This window comes from Rhinichthys klamathensis, unplaced genomic scaffold, assembly GCF_029890125.1.
Source record: "Rhinichthys klamathensis goyatoka isolate OS25496 unplaced genomic scaffold, OSU_Roscu_1.1 h1tg000090l_1, whole genome shotgun sequence".
NCBI classification, from domain to species: domain Eukaryota; kingdom Metazoa; phylum Chordata; class Actinopteri; order Cypriniformes; family Leuciscidae; genus Rhinichthys; species Rhinichthys klamathensis.
This window is the reverse complement of record NW_026606629.1, coordinates 1660125-1676914: the sequence shown is the minus strand read 5'-3', so window position 1 is coordinate 1676914 and position 16790 is coordinate 1660125. Positions and strand designations below refer to the sequence as shown.

At 38.9% G+C, this 16790-nt stretch overlaps 1 protein-coding gene across 7 annotated transcripts in view; it reads right to left on the bottom strand.

Annotated features, from left to right (window-relative positions):
* The window catches only part of myo16 (myosin XVI), a 265694-nt gene that overhangs the window by 31111 nt on the left and 217793 nt on the right, over positions 1–16790 (bottom strand). For all 7 annotated transcript variants that reach the window (XM_056251798.1, XM_056251799.1, XM_056251802.1 and 4 more), the window contains exons 27-30: positions 15095–15300; positions 1797–1899; positions 468–564; positions 143–389 (exon numbers count right to left, since the gene is read on the bottom strand). In XM_056251798.1, the coding sequence (XP_056107773.1) occupies positions 143–389; positions 468–564; positions 1797–1899; positions 15095–15300 (653 nt within the window). The remainder of the gene's footprint in view (positions 1–142; positions 390–467; positions 565–1796; positions 1900–15094; positions 15301–16790) is intronic.

Here is a 16790-nt window from a genome sequence, read left to right as displayed (position 1 = left end):
AACTTCTGATGGGCAGACGACCTTATTACCCCTACCTAAATTAGTACCTTTAATATTTGCATTAAATTGAATGCGCATATTTTAAATTATGTCACTAACAGTTTATGGTTAGTAAAAAGAAAAAGTCTGCCATGAGTTTTACCTCTTCGGCGAGTCTTCTTCTTTGCCCACAGGTTCTGGACGCTCACCCAGCGGTGGAGCGCTGATGTGACCCCGGAGGCGGTCGTTTTCTCGTGCGATATCGGCAGCGTTCTGGATGACCAGGCTGTCATAAGCGCGCATACCCAAGTCCTCTGCTCCCTGCAGGAACCGATGGACGTTGCACTGCTCCTGCTGCCGAGAAGTGAGCTTGCGACCCACATGCTGTCTGGCCAACCAGCCACGCACCACTGAATCACATACACATGATTAAGTGAAGTAAAAATATCAAGTCGAGTGACAGATCATACAGTATGAACACACTCTACCTTTCTGACAGATAATAATCTTCCTGTGCAGTTGATGGCAACGGTCATTAAGGTGATCGGCCTGCCAGTATCTCAAGAAAACCTTACTGTTGCCCATCTGAACAGAGAAGAGGAAGAGAAATACATAATCACATTAGCTCTGTTCCAAAATCAAGTGTGCTTAAGTGTGCTGCCTACTGCCTACAGTATATATACACTGAGGGGAAAAATGCTGCTTGTTCAATTTCCTTAATTAAAATGAGATAAAGCAATTGCTAAACATTTCATTAGACCTTAATTCCATTGTGTCCAGTCCATTTTTTGGTGAATCAATTTTGTTGCATTAACTGAAACTGCATGAGTGGATTTTTAGTTCCCAGCATGCTTTGCATAGGATTGAATTGGGAAAATAAATTTTGAATTGAAGTGTTATTTTAAGGGAAAGACTGGTTTGAGTATAATGTTCCATTATTTTACACGTTTAAAATAGTTTCTGTTGTGGTTATCCTTGCGCTGAAGAGTGGAGCTTAGGTTGTAGGATGGTTATATGATGATTATGGTGTTTGTTGGTTCAATTCAATGAACGAACCAAAAAAATAAAAATAAAAGACATTTAGCCCTGGTCCGCTTAGCGTTCGTATTGGCATTTTAACACCGAACCTAAAGGCATAGGATATGTTCACAACCTGATTAGTCGGCTTTTATAACGTACATTACACGATGGAACTTACCATCAAAACAATGCTGTGTGCTGGGATAAATGCGCTCATTGTGTGTGCGTAGCCTACATATGATAGTATTCTGACCAGCTGAGTACTCGTGAAGAGCTTATACATATCTAAAGGGGTCAAAACAGTGGCAGGAATCCCTCCGTCACACACACAAATGTTCTGCTGCTAGGAGACGCGGTTCTGATGCCTGAACTGAGCTGTGATGGGCAACATCACAACTATGATGAGAAAAAAAACAGCTATGCTTGAGCATTCTGTCCTTTTCAGGGTCGCATCTTGTGACATCATGTCCCGTTTTTGGTCCGTTTACATGTCGTTGGCCCATGTTGCGTTCATTTATCATTCAAACCGCACCGCACAGTCTGTTTGGAAACGGACCGAGACCCATGTATCAAAATTGGTCTTGTCCACCATTTGGGATTTTAATGATACTGTCATAATGCATTTCTATGCAAAGGACACATGTGATCATTCATCTCAGAATTTGCTCAAAATGAGGTATCTTATGGCAGAATTAAGTTGCCTACCTACACATCAGCAGTGCATCTATGATAGCATTTATTTTCTGCTCCTTATAAACTCGCTCCCTAAAGCTCTGTAGAAGTCTTTGGAAACTCACCTGCCAACCCTGGAGTTTGCAATGCTGCAGAACGTGGCGGCACTTCTCCTCTGCGGATGCTTTCTTCTTGTCGGTGAGGATAGTGTCCACCAGCTCTCTGTATCTGCACCACAAACCCACAGAACATCACTGTCATCCACATACTGTGCTGGAGAGGAACTCTTTGTACCTATTACTGCTGTGTTATTGCAGGATGGTCACTAATGCCTGTACTGGAATGTCGTCTGCATGGACCATCAGCACTTCTTGTTAACCTGTTTAATAGGGCTATTTCAAACGCAATAACCATCTAAAGCTACTGAGTTTAAGCTATAAAAGGCAATGCTCAATCCTCAATCAATTTTCTTTCCTTGGTGGGAGAACCCAACTAGAGATGCAATTTGAGGGTCAAAGGGTTTCAGAGTCTGGATGACCTCTCAGCATCTGCGGCAGAGGCTGTTGGCAAGGCAACCATTCACAGAGAAAGGTCAAACTTGGAGAGCTTTGCTGCATTGTTTTGTAGTAGAGGGATCAAGCATCTGTGGTGCGCGGGGGTAAGCTGTAGACACACCCCTCAAACACGTGACTCTGTGTGTGTTGGTGCATTGGGATTATGCATTATGAACATCTGGTGGAAGGGAACAGTGTTTAATAATCAATGATACTGAAGGAATTCACAAAGGAAGAACTAGAGCATTCATGATGCATGCTAATAATATTTCAAAACAACGAGAGTTTCAATCTTAGGTTCAGAACATGAATGTACATTTACAGATTATTAATAAATAATGAGATGGCTTTAAGAACACAGATAAACCATAAAACTGTTGCAATGGTGTTAATTCTTCTCTATTTTTCTTAATTCATCTTTATCTGTGCTGGATGTCTTTGTCCATATTAGGGATTTCTTGGAACCTACTGTATTCCTCATGAGTCTCACTTGTGGACTTACATGTGAGAGTTTAGCGCTTCATAATGCTCAAATCATCCTATTTTGGGTAAAAATAGAAAGGAAAAAAATAGTACTCTACAGATATTTGAAGTAAACATACAATAATCCATACGTTTTTATCCGAATGAGCACACTTTTGGACTAAAAGTCCCAAATATAATAAAACAGAAAGGGTGTCAGCAGTTAACACGTTAATTTATCATTTCCCGTTTCAGGAAAACAGTTTTGTGGGGCAACCCTTTTGCGCTCACTGTTGATCAGCAAGTCCTGCAGACTGGGGTGATTAAGGAGTCATTTTCACTTGTAGTTCTTATCACGCTGACATATGTTCAAGTGTTCGTTTATCCAATAAGTTTGGTTTTATTAGTTATTTGACGCTATAAAATGGGGCGTAACGTCATGATTGACAGCTGTGTTTGCGAATGAATCTGCGGGAAAGGGAGTGTGGGCGGGACCTTTGATACCCCAGCTCCACCTCAATGACGTAATCGGCAATGACCGTTTCTGATGATTCTTCTTCATTTTACTACAGTGGAAGGAAGTGGAGACTCTTTTTTTTAGAGTCTAGGTGATAAAAAAATTAGAGATTAAACGAGAGAATAAAAAACTTCTGCCGCACAAAATCATGTTGGAGATGACAGACGGAAGCGAGACACTGTACTCCGAATTTAACGGATAACAAAATTTCAATAAATATTGTGATAATATCATTATTGTCAATTCTTTTGACCACGATAATCGTGATATCATGACAGCCCTACTAAACACCATTTATCATAAGTGAAGGGAAATCTTTACGCATTTCTCTAGACATAGTTTCACAACAAATCTTTAGTTGCCTCAAACTCACCTTCATCAATCATGTTTGCAAAACATTCTGATTTTTAATACGTCTTTCCAAAAATATTTCACAAATTTGATCTTTCATTCTGCTTGGTAATAGCCCATTAATGCTGTTTAACATGTGGTGGATGCTTTTTGGCATATAGCTGCTTTATGGGTCATTATTGTGTTATGCTTGATTGGTGATGTAAGAGATCTTAGCGCGAGAGCAAAAACTGGCAGCATTACTTTCAAAACTTAAATAAATTCCCCTCCGTTTTCACTGAGCCCAGTTCATACTTTGGTCAGGTGGCACATGGTGAACAGATGGGAGGGTGGGAGAAGACAGGGATGCAGTGTATTGTGGGACGGGGGTGGGCTTCTCAATGGGCTCAGTAAAACACTTGCTTTAAGCCTCAAGCCAAATTAACTCAGCGTCTCGCTTTCAATGTGATTTACAGCAGCCTGGTGCTTCTGAACTTCCCCTAACCCTTCCTCCGTATGACCAAGACCTACGGCATCCCACAGGAGTCATCAACCATGATGGGAGCCAGGGGAAACCAAATACCTCTTGTATATGAATATGAAAATTGCCGATGCCCTCACAGTTTGTTGGGCCTTTGGGGATTGAGTCATATGAACTCAACAGGGTCGAACTGCCTGGTAGTTAAGCTACGAATTGGGGTTATGAGATGGGGGACTACCTCATTTTCACAGTAAAGAGCCACAATAAAACGGCAAACAATGACAACAGACCATCATCTCTTATTCTGAGCGCCATTATGGCGATAAGAACTGCTGTCAGGAAAAAAGCAGGGACTGTGTTTGTGTATGAGAATGCATATTAATGCATAAATCAAACTGCTACACCTCTCAAAGCACTGGAGCTGAGCGTACTAGAAAGAAAAAAAAGAAAAAAAAAGTGCATTGCAGGTTTTCCTGTTCCCAGCTGTCATCCATTAAACCTTTAACTAGGTGAAAGTAAATAAATAATCACACAAGTGTTTACGTAGAACAAATAAACCAGAGCCAATTGGTGGTTCATCTCATGAAGATCATTTCAGATTAAGACACATGTTACACATGCACACTGCAGTATGATATCTGATGTATGCATTGCGATGTACAGGATACTGTAGGTGTATATGGAAAGAAATCATTTTGTGCATTTAAATAAATAAATACAAAAGAGGAGGTGAATCACCTCTCAAGCTGCATGATTTAATGCATCACTCATGTTCGTAGCAAAAACGGTGATATATGACAAAATGTCTGTATTGTATCAATATGTTTTTCTCATCTACTTCCTGATAGCACACGCACATCCCATAGATGTCTATTTGTTGTGTGCGTTGTCATCTAGATGTATTTTCTAGCCATTTGCTCATCTGCAATACATCTCTAAAATGCGAAGATGTTTATGATTTAAAATCTGTAAAACTGTTTTTTTTTTAAAACGGTTTATCATATGTTTGTACACAAAATATGCTTTCTAGATTAAGCAAAGTTTAACAGAGGTCTAGGGCATGTATTGTTTAAAAGTTTGGGGTCAGTTTATTTATTTATTTTTATTCATTTAGTTGTTGAAAATAAATTTCATTTAAATTGCTAATTTCATTTAGCAAGGATGGATTGAAAGGATGGAAATAGTGACAGTAAAGACATTTATAATGTTAAAAAATATTTATATTTTCAAACTTTCTTTTAATTAAAGAATCATGAAAAAGAGTATAACAGTTTATACAAAAACAATAAGCAGCACAATTGTTTTTAATCTTGAGAATAATAATAATGAGAAAATGTTTCCTGAGCAGCAAATCAACATAGAATGATTTCTGAAGGGTCATGTGACACTGAAGACTGGAGTAATGATGCTGAAAAATCAGCTTTGATCACAGGAATAAAACACATTTTTAAATATATAACAATAATTTTTTTTTTTTATTAATTATAATAATATTTCACAATTTTAATGTATTTTTGATCAAATAAATGCAGCCTTGGTGAGCATAAGAGTCTTTTTTTCCCCAAAAACAACTAAATATTTCTATAGATGTTTAAAAGAATAGACAACCTGTTTGCATTTCTTTCTTCTTTAAAACACAAAATAAGATATTATTGGGTAATGGATAACTATTTTGTCCATTCAATGAAAGCCACCAGGGCCTAATGTAATTTTGGGCCCCATGGACATTCTTCAAAATATCCTCTTTTGTGTTTCTAAAAATAAAGAAAATCATACCGGTTTGAAAAGACATGAGGATAAATAAATGATGACAGAATGTTTATTTATAGGTGACCTATCCCTTTAAGGACAGTCTAATAAATACTTCCATCCTTTACTGCCTTCCTTTTCATTCGCATCAAATTAAACCTGGTGTCTACTCTGACTCTGGTCCATGTATTTGTGAGTGTGTGTGTGTTGTGTAATACAGTGAGGATGCTGCATTGCGTTTAAGGGTGGAAGAGCAGTTTGTCCTGAGGCCTGAGCTAAACCGTGATAAATAAGCCTGTCATATTCATTAGTGCTGGGCCAGAGACCATCACACACATCAGACTGCACACCACAAATCATTCATAAAGACCAAGAGAGAGGGTAGCTAGCATGATGATTGAGAAGAAGAAACTCATATACAAAGAGTCAAATAAAAAAAATTAAAAAAACTTGACCGCACGTCACACGTGTGCAAAAAATACACCCATTGAAAAATATAATAACTTTCCCTTTCCCCTTACACACGCTCATGAATGGCTTAATGGATGTGGTGAATGGGTTCTTTGTGACTCGCAGTCTCTTTTTTGGCCTCGGGAAGTCAAGGCGTCCTTGGAAGAGACGTGCTGGATGGAGGGTACACATGACTCCACATCATAAGCAAACACAAAGCCGCATTTATCCAAGGCTTCACTTCTTTATTTACCCACAAGTCGACAGAAAACCAGCACACACGTGCACTAGGACAAAGGCTGGCGCATGGCACGATTAAGTGGAAAATTGTTTGTAGTGATTCGTCGGCTGTTTGCTGAGGGCAGTGCAAACAGAATGATAAGTTGAATGCCTGATAGAGCTGGGAAATATGTCCGATTTTCACAAAATATTAATCCACATAATAGAGTTTTTAGGATCATTTCACACTTATTCTTTGTACAACATAAGAATAAGTTTTAAATAGCTTCTCCTCATATGTTGTGTTCTTCTGTTGAACACAACATATGATATTTTTTAAAGAATGTTGGTAACCAGACAGTTGACGGTAGCCATTGACTTCCATGGTATATATTTTTTCCTATATTGAAGTCAATGGCTACCATCAACTGTCTGGTTACCAACATTCTTTAAATATATCTTCTTTTGTGTAAGACAGAATTTTCATTTTTGGGTGAACATGTTATTAACACGTATTGTTATTTTTGGTGCATATACACTATATATACATATTCAAATGTTTGGGGTCACTATAATATATTTTTTAAAGAAATTAATATTTTTATTCAGCAAGGACATTCAATTGATCAAAAGTGACAGTAAAGGCAATTATAATGTTACAAAAGTTGTCTATTTCACATAAATGTTCTTTTAAATGTTCTGCATTAGAATACAGTCTGTAAATCATGCTTTGATTATTTTTAAGTCGATTTTTACAGTATTTGTTCTCACATTAACATTGTTCTGGTTCCTCTGCCTCAAAAACAAGGACAAATGTGAAGGCATCAGTGAATCAAAAGACAACATCAGACTCTTACTGGTCATAAACGGAGGTTTGAATATCAATAATGCTGACATTTTTACGAACATAATGCGACTGGGGCATGAATAAATCCTAGTAGAGTAAGATAAACAATCATATCTGTTTTAGGACGTGCATTACACATATTTTGATATAGATATACACGAGTGAGTTAGAGGACACATAAACACACGCACGCACACACACACACACGCGAACAGCTTGAATGTCATAAAGCACACACAATGCTGACACAGCTTCCCCACGAAAAGCCATGGAAATTGACCTCTGCATCAGACAACCTCTCGCTTGAAAAACCCCAAAATTTCCATCACAATCGTCTGGCCTTCGTCGGCCTGCATCCCATCAGCAGCCACTCACCCCGTCTGGCTCAATTCAGCCTTATTGTGATGCTAACACACACACGTACGCACTCTAACAAAAACAAACAGTGCACATGGCACCACGTCATCCAGGCGCTCGTAGAAAAACAGCATGGGAATGTGAGAACAGACGCCACAGATTAACTGAAATGATGCATAGCATATGTCTCGCAAATACCATTTGCGGTGACAAAGTTGAGAAAACTTTTACTTTATGCAAATGAGCAGCTGACGAGTGACTATACAGAGCATTTCCCCCAAGCATTTTGAGCGCTGTTGAGCGGATTCTTAAACACCTCTGATTGGCCATTGGGTTCACGCGCTCAGCATACAGTATATGTCTGTAATTGGCTACAAATTGGCTAAATAGACATCTTTCTTTTACGCTCTCAACCGAGCGCTTACACAGACACGGGAGCGTTTGAAATCAGGCGTCTATCAGCAGAGCGGATCCCTAATATATCCACTGATTCGCTGATAGACGCCTGCTTTCAAACGCTCCAGTGTGTATCTGTGTAAGCGCTCGGTGAAGACAACATGATTTTGAGGCGTTGATCATTGTAGCCAAATCACAGACATATATGTTGAGCGCGTGAACACAATGGCTAACCAGAGTTGTTTAAGAATCCGTACTGATTTATTGTCCCAGCTAGTCTTTAGCGTTCTTGTTAGCGCGTCCGCCTTCGACACCAGAGACAATTGACATGGGCCAGTAAGAGCTGTGCATGTAAACCTCACTTCCTTGGCCTCAAGAGGAGCGTTAACAGCTGCGGTCTTTAGCGTCCTTGTTCTCATGCCAAACAGCGCATGTTTATCAGTGACTATCGCCAAAACTCCTGTTAGAATCTACAAACCTCTTATTGACATAATTTGCACTGTTAGTTATGATGAAAGCATTCGCTTGAGTCCAGAAATCTAGTTGCAAAGACGAGATCACTGCATTCATGCGCTCAACATGTCTGTGATCGGCTACAATGCTCATCACTGCAACATGTCATGCCACGATCTAAATATAATGCTATAATCAACACTATTCATGATTAGTTAACCTTGAGAGTTGTAATAGTAAAAAGTGCTAAAAGATTTCGAGAGAGTTCCACCATGTAATACTTAGCTATTTCATATGCAAAGCTGTTAGCCAATCACAGCAGTGGGCGTTTACACTGAAGACTCACACAGACACGCCCCTTCAAACAGAGCGTTCAAATCAGATGCTAAAATCAGGGTAGGAAAAATGCCTTTTATTTCTAAATTCAATTTTTGATGTAAAAATCATACACATATTATAATTGCACCCCAGAAAACATTATACAAATGTTTAATAATTCAGTTCGTAACCCCTTTAAAGAAATGTTAAAATAATAATAAAAAAGCAATTATGTTATACCAGGCATATTTGTTAAATTAAAACTATAAAGGGAACATAATTACAATTAATTCTCAAGTAATTTTACGAACTTCCAGTTAAAGTTTTATCCAAATACTAATAATTTTGAGATTGTTAAAGATGCAGATACAGCGAACATCCCGTAACCACCCACACTGCCAAAAGCGGCATTTAGATGAATATGTAGATCGGTGTCGTGCGCTTTCCTACAGCAGTTAAGAAAGCATCTGATCATACCGATGCGGATATGTTTGCACCACCAATTCCACACTTCAATCAAGTCAAGTCGGGTTTATTTATATTCCATTTTATACAATGAATTGCTTTAAAGCAAGCAGCTTTACAGTATTAAACATAAAAAGTGTCATGTCTCTTTCAATTACAATTACAAAATTCATTTTCTACTATAAAGCAGCTCTCCAGTGACCCCGATGGACTGAACAGAGGAAATGAACTGGATAAGTTTTCCACCTCAAAGAAGGCGGAGCCTCAGAGCCACACCTACCTATTATGTAATTGCCGCAGACCAATGGTAGTTTAAAGGTGTTTACCAACATTTTCCAGAAAGTTTGATCTCCAACGAACTCCAAACAAACTTTGTTTTGGCCAGATTTTGTTCGAAATGACGTCTGTTCGTTCTTCGATTTCGCTTGAAGAATATCGGGGCCTTAACAATAGTAAAGAAGACATTGGTGCACAGTTGATCTGTCTCATATCTACGTTTTCTAAAAGGGAAACTGCTCTCTACACCAAAAGTTACACCTATCAGGAGGCTATATGCTTCATTTCATGTAGTCAAAACAATATTCATTATCACAGGAGAATCTGTGCTATTTTTCCCCAGTCTAAACAAGCAATGTCACAAATGTCTGGGTCATTTAATCCAGAGTCAACACGAGCTGCTGTCTAGGAGCTAAAATGTTCTGTGAGGATAAAGTGTCCGTAGACCTCTATCTCTATCTCTCTCTCTCACTCTCTCTCAAAGATTCATGATGTTTACAGCTGGGTAGTGGAAACTTACAGTGTCATGTGACCAGCATCGTCCCGATTCATTATCACACTGGAATGTTACCGTAATCCTTTTATCCTTTACAGAGCGAGAGAGAAAGAGCAGCGTGTGATCTAATCAAAGCACACTGAATTACACTGCTCAAAAAAAAGTAAAAACGCAGGGAAGGATATTGGAAAATTATACACTAAAGTAAATCAAAAATGATAAAGCAGTGACAAAGATACTCAGGAGAAAAGAACAGTGATGCGGAAACATCCTAAGAGTAGAAGTGTGAATTGAGCATATGATCATACACTAAAACTAGTGCTGTCAATCGATTAAAAAAATAACTAGATCAATTACACATTTTTTTCTGTGATTAATCGCAAGTAAAACCAGTTAAGTTTTTAATAGAAGCTATTATAATTGTATAATGTAATAATTAATCTCTAATTTAATATAAAAACAACAAAGAAAGTAGCCTATATTTTAAATACTTGTTTAATAGCATTATGAATAAAGGCCAATATCACTGATACTAATACAGCTACATGATGTCTCAATAATTTTTTTTTTCCTTTTTAAACAATTATAGCCATTCAACATTACAGTGTAATTGAAAGCTATACACTGTTTTAACATTTAATAGTCTTCAAAAAAATATAACTTAATTTAAGTGAACTTAAAACAATCCTCACGTAAACCCATAATAAATGTCATATTTACCTGTGCCCTGTGAAATATACAGACATTTAATCAAGTTATCAAACAGTCTGCACTGCATAATTTATAATTAAATATAGATTAATCCTTATTAAAGCTAGAAAAGTTATTTAGTCAAGAACAGAGAGTAATTTTCTCTGTTCGCTTTGTTCTTTGATTAACATTAATAACTGCCACTAAGATCTGCTGCTGACGCACATGATGCAGATCTCACACGCTTCTCATTTTCACACAACTCTACGTTCATTTACAACTTAACTCATTTAAGACTGCTCTTATGTAGATACTTGACAGTTTGGCATAATTGTGAAAGAGAACTCGATTCTAGCGTGCTGTCTGTGTGCAGGATACTGGCGCGCGTCTTTCTGTGTGTCGTGTGTTTGTGTGTGTTCAGCGAGTTCTCTTGAGTCTTGTCGCGCTTGAATGGGTTAAAAGCATTTGCATGAATAAGAGCGTGATCATATAATGTAACGCTAGCCAAAAGATGACAGAAAAAACGGATGCTGCGTTAATTGCGTTAATTATTTTTAAGGGCTTAAACTGAAAAAAAAGTGCATGCATTAACGCTCTAATGCATGTTGACATTGACAGCACTGACTAAAAATAACGCGAAGATAAAAGCATCATTATACATTGATTCGTCTTTCAAAATACATGTCTGACAACATAAAATGCTTTGCTAGCAACACCGCCATGACAAAATGATCACGTAAACAAAGTTTGGGAAACAACTCTCACCCTCAAGTCTTGATTACTTTAGAGGTAAAAAAATGTCCCATTGATTCCAGGGGCGCAACTGCGCATTTGCTGAGGGGTATGGAAGATCAGTGTTGGCGCCCCCCATCATCACGCACAACCCCCACCCTACCCTCCATCAAAACCCTACCCTTTTTTTTTCCAAATTGTGTTTTTGTCCTGGCTATTATAATAAGCCATGCTTTTATTTTGACAGCCGGTTTATAAGCATTTCTTATTGCAAGGTTTGAAAGATCGTTGGCATGTGTTAAATTCCCAAATGCACGTTATAAGCAACTCAAATTCAGCACATGCAGAGATGAGTTCATGTATAGCAGCATTTACTGTGGACAGAGTTGCTGTCATAATTCCGTTTAAGAAAATATACGCATTTTTAAATGTACGCCAACTCTGCAATAATAATGCCCCTCCCCCAAATAACACTTGCCAGTCTGACAAGCATTAGCAAGCTGCAAATCATGTCCATGGCTGTGATGTAAAAAATCTAAAAAAAAAAAAAAATAATAATAAAAAAAAATCCTTGGTCCTGACTAAATTTCCTGTTTTAATAGGAAATACATAAAACTCTAATTAGCTCTCTGTGAACTTCAGACAAAAGTTAAGTTTAAAAGGGGGTGATATAGGAATGAAATGAGTGGGAACTTTATGAGCCTCTCCAGCGCTGAAATAAATCCTGGTTTGTGCAGAGCGGGAACAGCCTATTCTAAAAGTGTCAGTATGACATGAAGATGAGGCACTGTGTTCCCGAGGAAGATGAACTCAAGAGTCACGCTGAACCCTTGCCTGACAAAGGGAACAGCCTGCTTCTCTTTCATTTTCACTTGCGCTTTTATCTTTTTCTTTTTACATTCTGAAAAGCATGGGGAAGATTTCTTGAAATTACATCCTGCCCCCTTTTTCAATCCAATTACCAATCTTTCTCCTTGATGCGTTATCCCATTTCTCTCTCTTCCAGTCACGTGAAGCTTAGCTGAGATCAGGGTGACCCATCCGAGCGCACTTCATCCTCTCCAAAACTGCCCCATTAACACCCCATCAGAAAAATGGGCACTAAAAAAACAAACAAAAAAACCCCCCACACATTCCCACTGAGGCCTATGGCCATTAATCATGGTGTGAAACCAGTGTCACACCCAAGATGTTGCTCTCTGCACCTACACACACACACACACACATATACGGTATATACTGTACTTTCTACTTCACCTCAGTTGAACTGAAAGCCCATCTAGAGCATATAGTGCAGACAGCTTGAGTCAGGTAGACTCATATCAGCGTCTGAGAAAGTGCACTTACAATATATTTCCAGTGGAATGCCGCTTTACCTCATTTGACCCGGCAGCAGAAATAGATTGAAAAACATCTTGTGCTGAGCGTATAGAAACATAAATATACGTCCACAGAAATAGAGTTTAACAGACAGCTTGACCTCAGTTAGTCTCTACGTAATATATATATATATGATCCTCATGGGAAACATACTCAGGATATGAACTGCTTGATTTAAAAACAGACTCTAGGAGAGGCCCCCACATTTCTTAATAGGTGACATTTATTACCCTACAGTAATAAAATGAACAATCAAAATACTACAATCATTTTACTTATTAAAATATTCTATTTGTTATTATTTATTTGATTTACGGCAGTGGCTCAGGGCGGCAGTGGCTCAGGGCGGCAGTGGCTCAGGGCGGCAGTGGCTCAGGGCGGCAGTGGCTCAGGGCGGCAGTGACTCAGGGCGGCAGTGGCTCAGTGGCTCAGGGCGGCAGTGGCTCAGGGCGGCAGTGGCTCAGGGCGGCAGTGGCTCAGGGCGGCAGTGGCTCAGGGCGGCAGTGGCTCAGGGCGGCAGTGGCTCAGGGCGGCAGTGGCTCAGTGGTTCATGTAGGTTGTCTACAAACCAGAAGGTTGGTGGTTCAATCCCCGGTTCCACTTGACCAAGTGTCGAGGTGTCCATGAGCAAGACACCTAACCCCAGCTGCTGCCGACGAGCTGGATGGCGCTTTGCATAGCAGACACCGCCGTCGGTGTGTGAATGGGTGAATGTGAGGCAAAATGTAAAGCGCTTTGGTGGCCATTGGGTCTGTGAAAGCGCTATATAAATGCAGTCCATTTACCATTTTTACCATTTATATTTTTTTAAATGGTATTTTTTTTCTTCAGTGAGTTGATTATAATTTCCATTGCACACTATTTTAAAAATATGATATTATACTGCAATTTGATTGAAATGGTTGGATACAGTAGATATTAGGGTTGGGAATCGAAAACCGATACTGAACTGAGTTCTCTTCCGTGTCTTTTTGCATTTGAATGGACAAATACACACAAAAAGGTCAAAATAACCTTGTTAACACAGTAGGCTGACTTAAGTGAATGTAAACAGTTGACAAAGAAAATGCATGTGCAGCTCTTAAAGTGACAGCAGCCTAATATTCCTGCTGCATCTCTATGATAACGTTAATCACAAAAGACAAAGAAGAAATTCACTCGCTGTTCTTGACTGAACAACTTTTGTAACTATATTTGTAATGTATATTTTATTTATAAAGTGCAGTGTTATTTTATATGTGTACCTTATATCCTGTACCTGAATACCTGAAAATCTTAAAACAAATATTTATTTCAATCGTATCTTTGAACAGTGTTATTTATTTGTGAGGTTGCTAATTTGTTTATTTGTTCTATTTTATTTACTGAGTGTTTACTTGTCTTTAATAATGCTTGAAATTTATATTAGTTAGGCTAGTTGTTTTTGCTATGGCATTTTTTAAACCAAAGGCAAAGGTTCCCTGTGTAAGTGTTCTTTAGTACGGTGGCTGAGAGAGCTCAACGCGCTGCAACTGAAGGAAACACATGCAAATAGAAAAACACCCGCAAATTAAGAACTTTAGCCCTATTTTTGATCATGGTATTCAGCTACAATAAAATGTTTTGCAATAAGACTTGTGAAAGTCTTGTGAAATGTGAAAGATATCCAGTTTTTTTTTTTTTTTTTTTTACCTTATTGAAATCGAAATTAGGAATCGATAAGCAGACTCGGAATTAAAATTCAAACGATATCCAACCCTAGCAGAAATTTAACTCCGGTGGAAAGTTGGCACAATTATCCATTTTTACGGGAGTACAAATATTTGATACATTTAAATCTAGCTACTGTTCATGCTATGCTAGTTTTACCGTGGATAATAGCTTCGTCTGCTGTTAAAATGTTTGGGGTCAGCAAGATTTCTTAGTATTTTTAAACAAAGTTTGTCATGCTCACCAATGATGCATTTATTTGATTAAAAATACAGTAAAACAGTCATCAGTGTCACATGCTCCTTCAGAAATCATTCTAATATGCTGATTTGTTGCTCAAGAAACATTATTATCAATGTTGAAAACAGTTGTGCTGCTTAATATTTTTGTGGAACAGTGAATACATATTTTTTTTCAGGATTCTTTAATGAATAGAAAGTCCAAAGAACATGGGATGTGTGCTTTTACAGCTTAAAACAGTAATGTGACACCTATTTGTACTGTACACTAGTCGTGGAAAGTACCTTAAAACAGCGCCTAATTGAGGGGTTGAGGATCTCACCTGCTCAGGAAGCTGGAGAAAGACAGTCGCACCGGGTATCCATACCGGATCATGCGGACCATCTCCAGAACCCCCACATACTGGAGCTGTGAGGACACGTGGAAGCTGTCAAACACATCAGGCTTTCCGGCGTTGTTGGGCCTGACGCACTGAACAAAGTGGGGCGTGCATGCTTGCAGCTTACTGGTAATCTCACACAGAGAGTTCTGGAACGAGACAGAGCAGGAGAAAAACACAGGTGAAGCTGTTGTTTACATGACGTTACATTCAGACAGATCAGTTTGGCTCAATGATTCCATTTTTGTAGCAACATGAGTCATGGTGCATCCTCCTCTCACCATCTGTCACCACTTACGAGAAGGCCCAAACCAAACTAGGGTTTTTTTTTTGCATTATCTGCACTAACTTTGGGAGAAAACCTGTAGAATGGATTTAAATAAATACTTCAGTCAAAAATTGTAATTCTGTCACCATTTACTCGCCCAAACGACTTTTTTTTTGTGAAACACAAAAGGAGAATAAATCATAAATGTACAGGCCACTCTTTTCCATATAATGAAAAGGAATGGGGACTGGAGCTGTCAAGCTCTGAAATGACAAAAAAAAAAAAAAAATAATAATTAACTGAACCATAAAAGCTGTGCATGTGACTCATGACTTCAGGTGACTTGAAATATAGTGCATATGTTGTATAGATATTTTGTTTTGTTGCTTTGTCACTTTGGAACTTAAAGGTCCAGATTCTTATTCACAATCAGTATATGGAAAAGAGCAGCCAGTACACAGAATCAGTCAAATTTACGCATTTGGAAGATGGTTTTATCTAAAGCGACATTGCATTAAAGGTAAATATGCGTTATCAGTTTACATTTAGTGGTTCAAACTCATAACCCTGGCTTTGTTAGCACCATGCTCGACTGTTTGAGCTACAGGAATGCCACATTTGGAACCCCAAGAGGGAGAGTTAATTTACATTTTCAGGTGAAATATTTTCATAGAACACAGGCATTTAACTCCGAGTGAACCAGTGTCTCCGGCATGGGAGGTGGGAGCACTAACAAGGGCTCTAAACATCGCAGTCTCTAGCGTCAGTTGCTAACGCACCTCTTGAGATCAGGGGAGTGAGGTTTATCTGCACAGCTTGTACTAGCGGGCCTCTGTTACACTCACCCCCCTAAGCCTTACTCCCACCCGGGTCACGGCACCAATGTAACCGCTTCGGGTGGGATTTGAACAAGGGGGTAATCCATCGACCGGAAGTTGAAGCCGGCCGGGTGCTGCCATCTTGTAGCAGAACTTCACTTGCGTTAGCATTTCCATTGACTCCCATTCATTTTGGCGTCACTTTGACAGCGAATAACTTTACATCTGAGGCGTTTAAAGACTCCATTTGTCCATTATTTATTTCTAAAGAAACACGACAATGTATACAGAGCTCCATTACCTTCTATGTTACATTTTAGCCCCGTAGAAACAGATATTGTAAAAATAGGCTAACGATTGCGTCATAACCACTCGACTCTCTGTCGCGCTGTACATAAATTACCGTACAGACAGGAGGAGAAGCTCGCAGGCAATCGGGAGGACGTCCCATCAAGGGAGAAGCCCATAGATAATGAGTCCATAAAAGCAACGGAATACTTACTCCTGCTCACTCACGCCAAAGAACTCTTTGCTCAAGTTCCCCGTCTCTGCA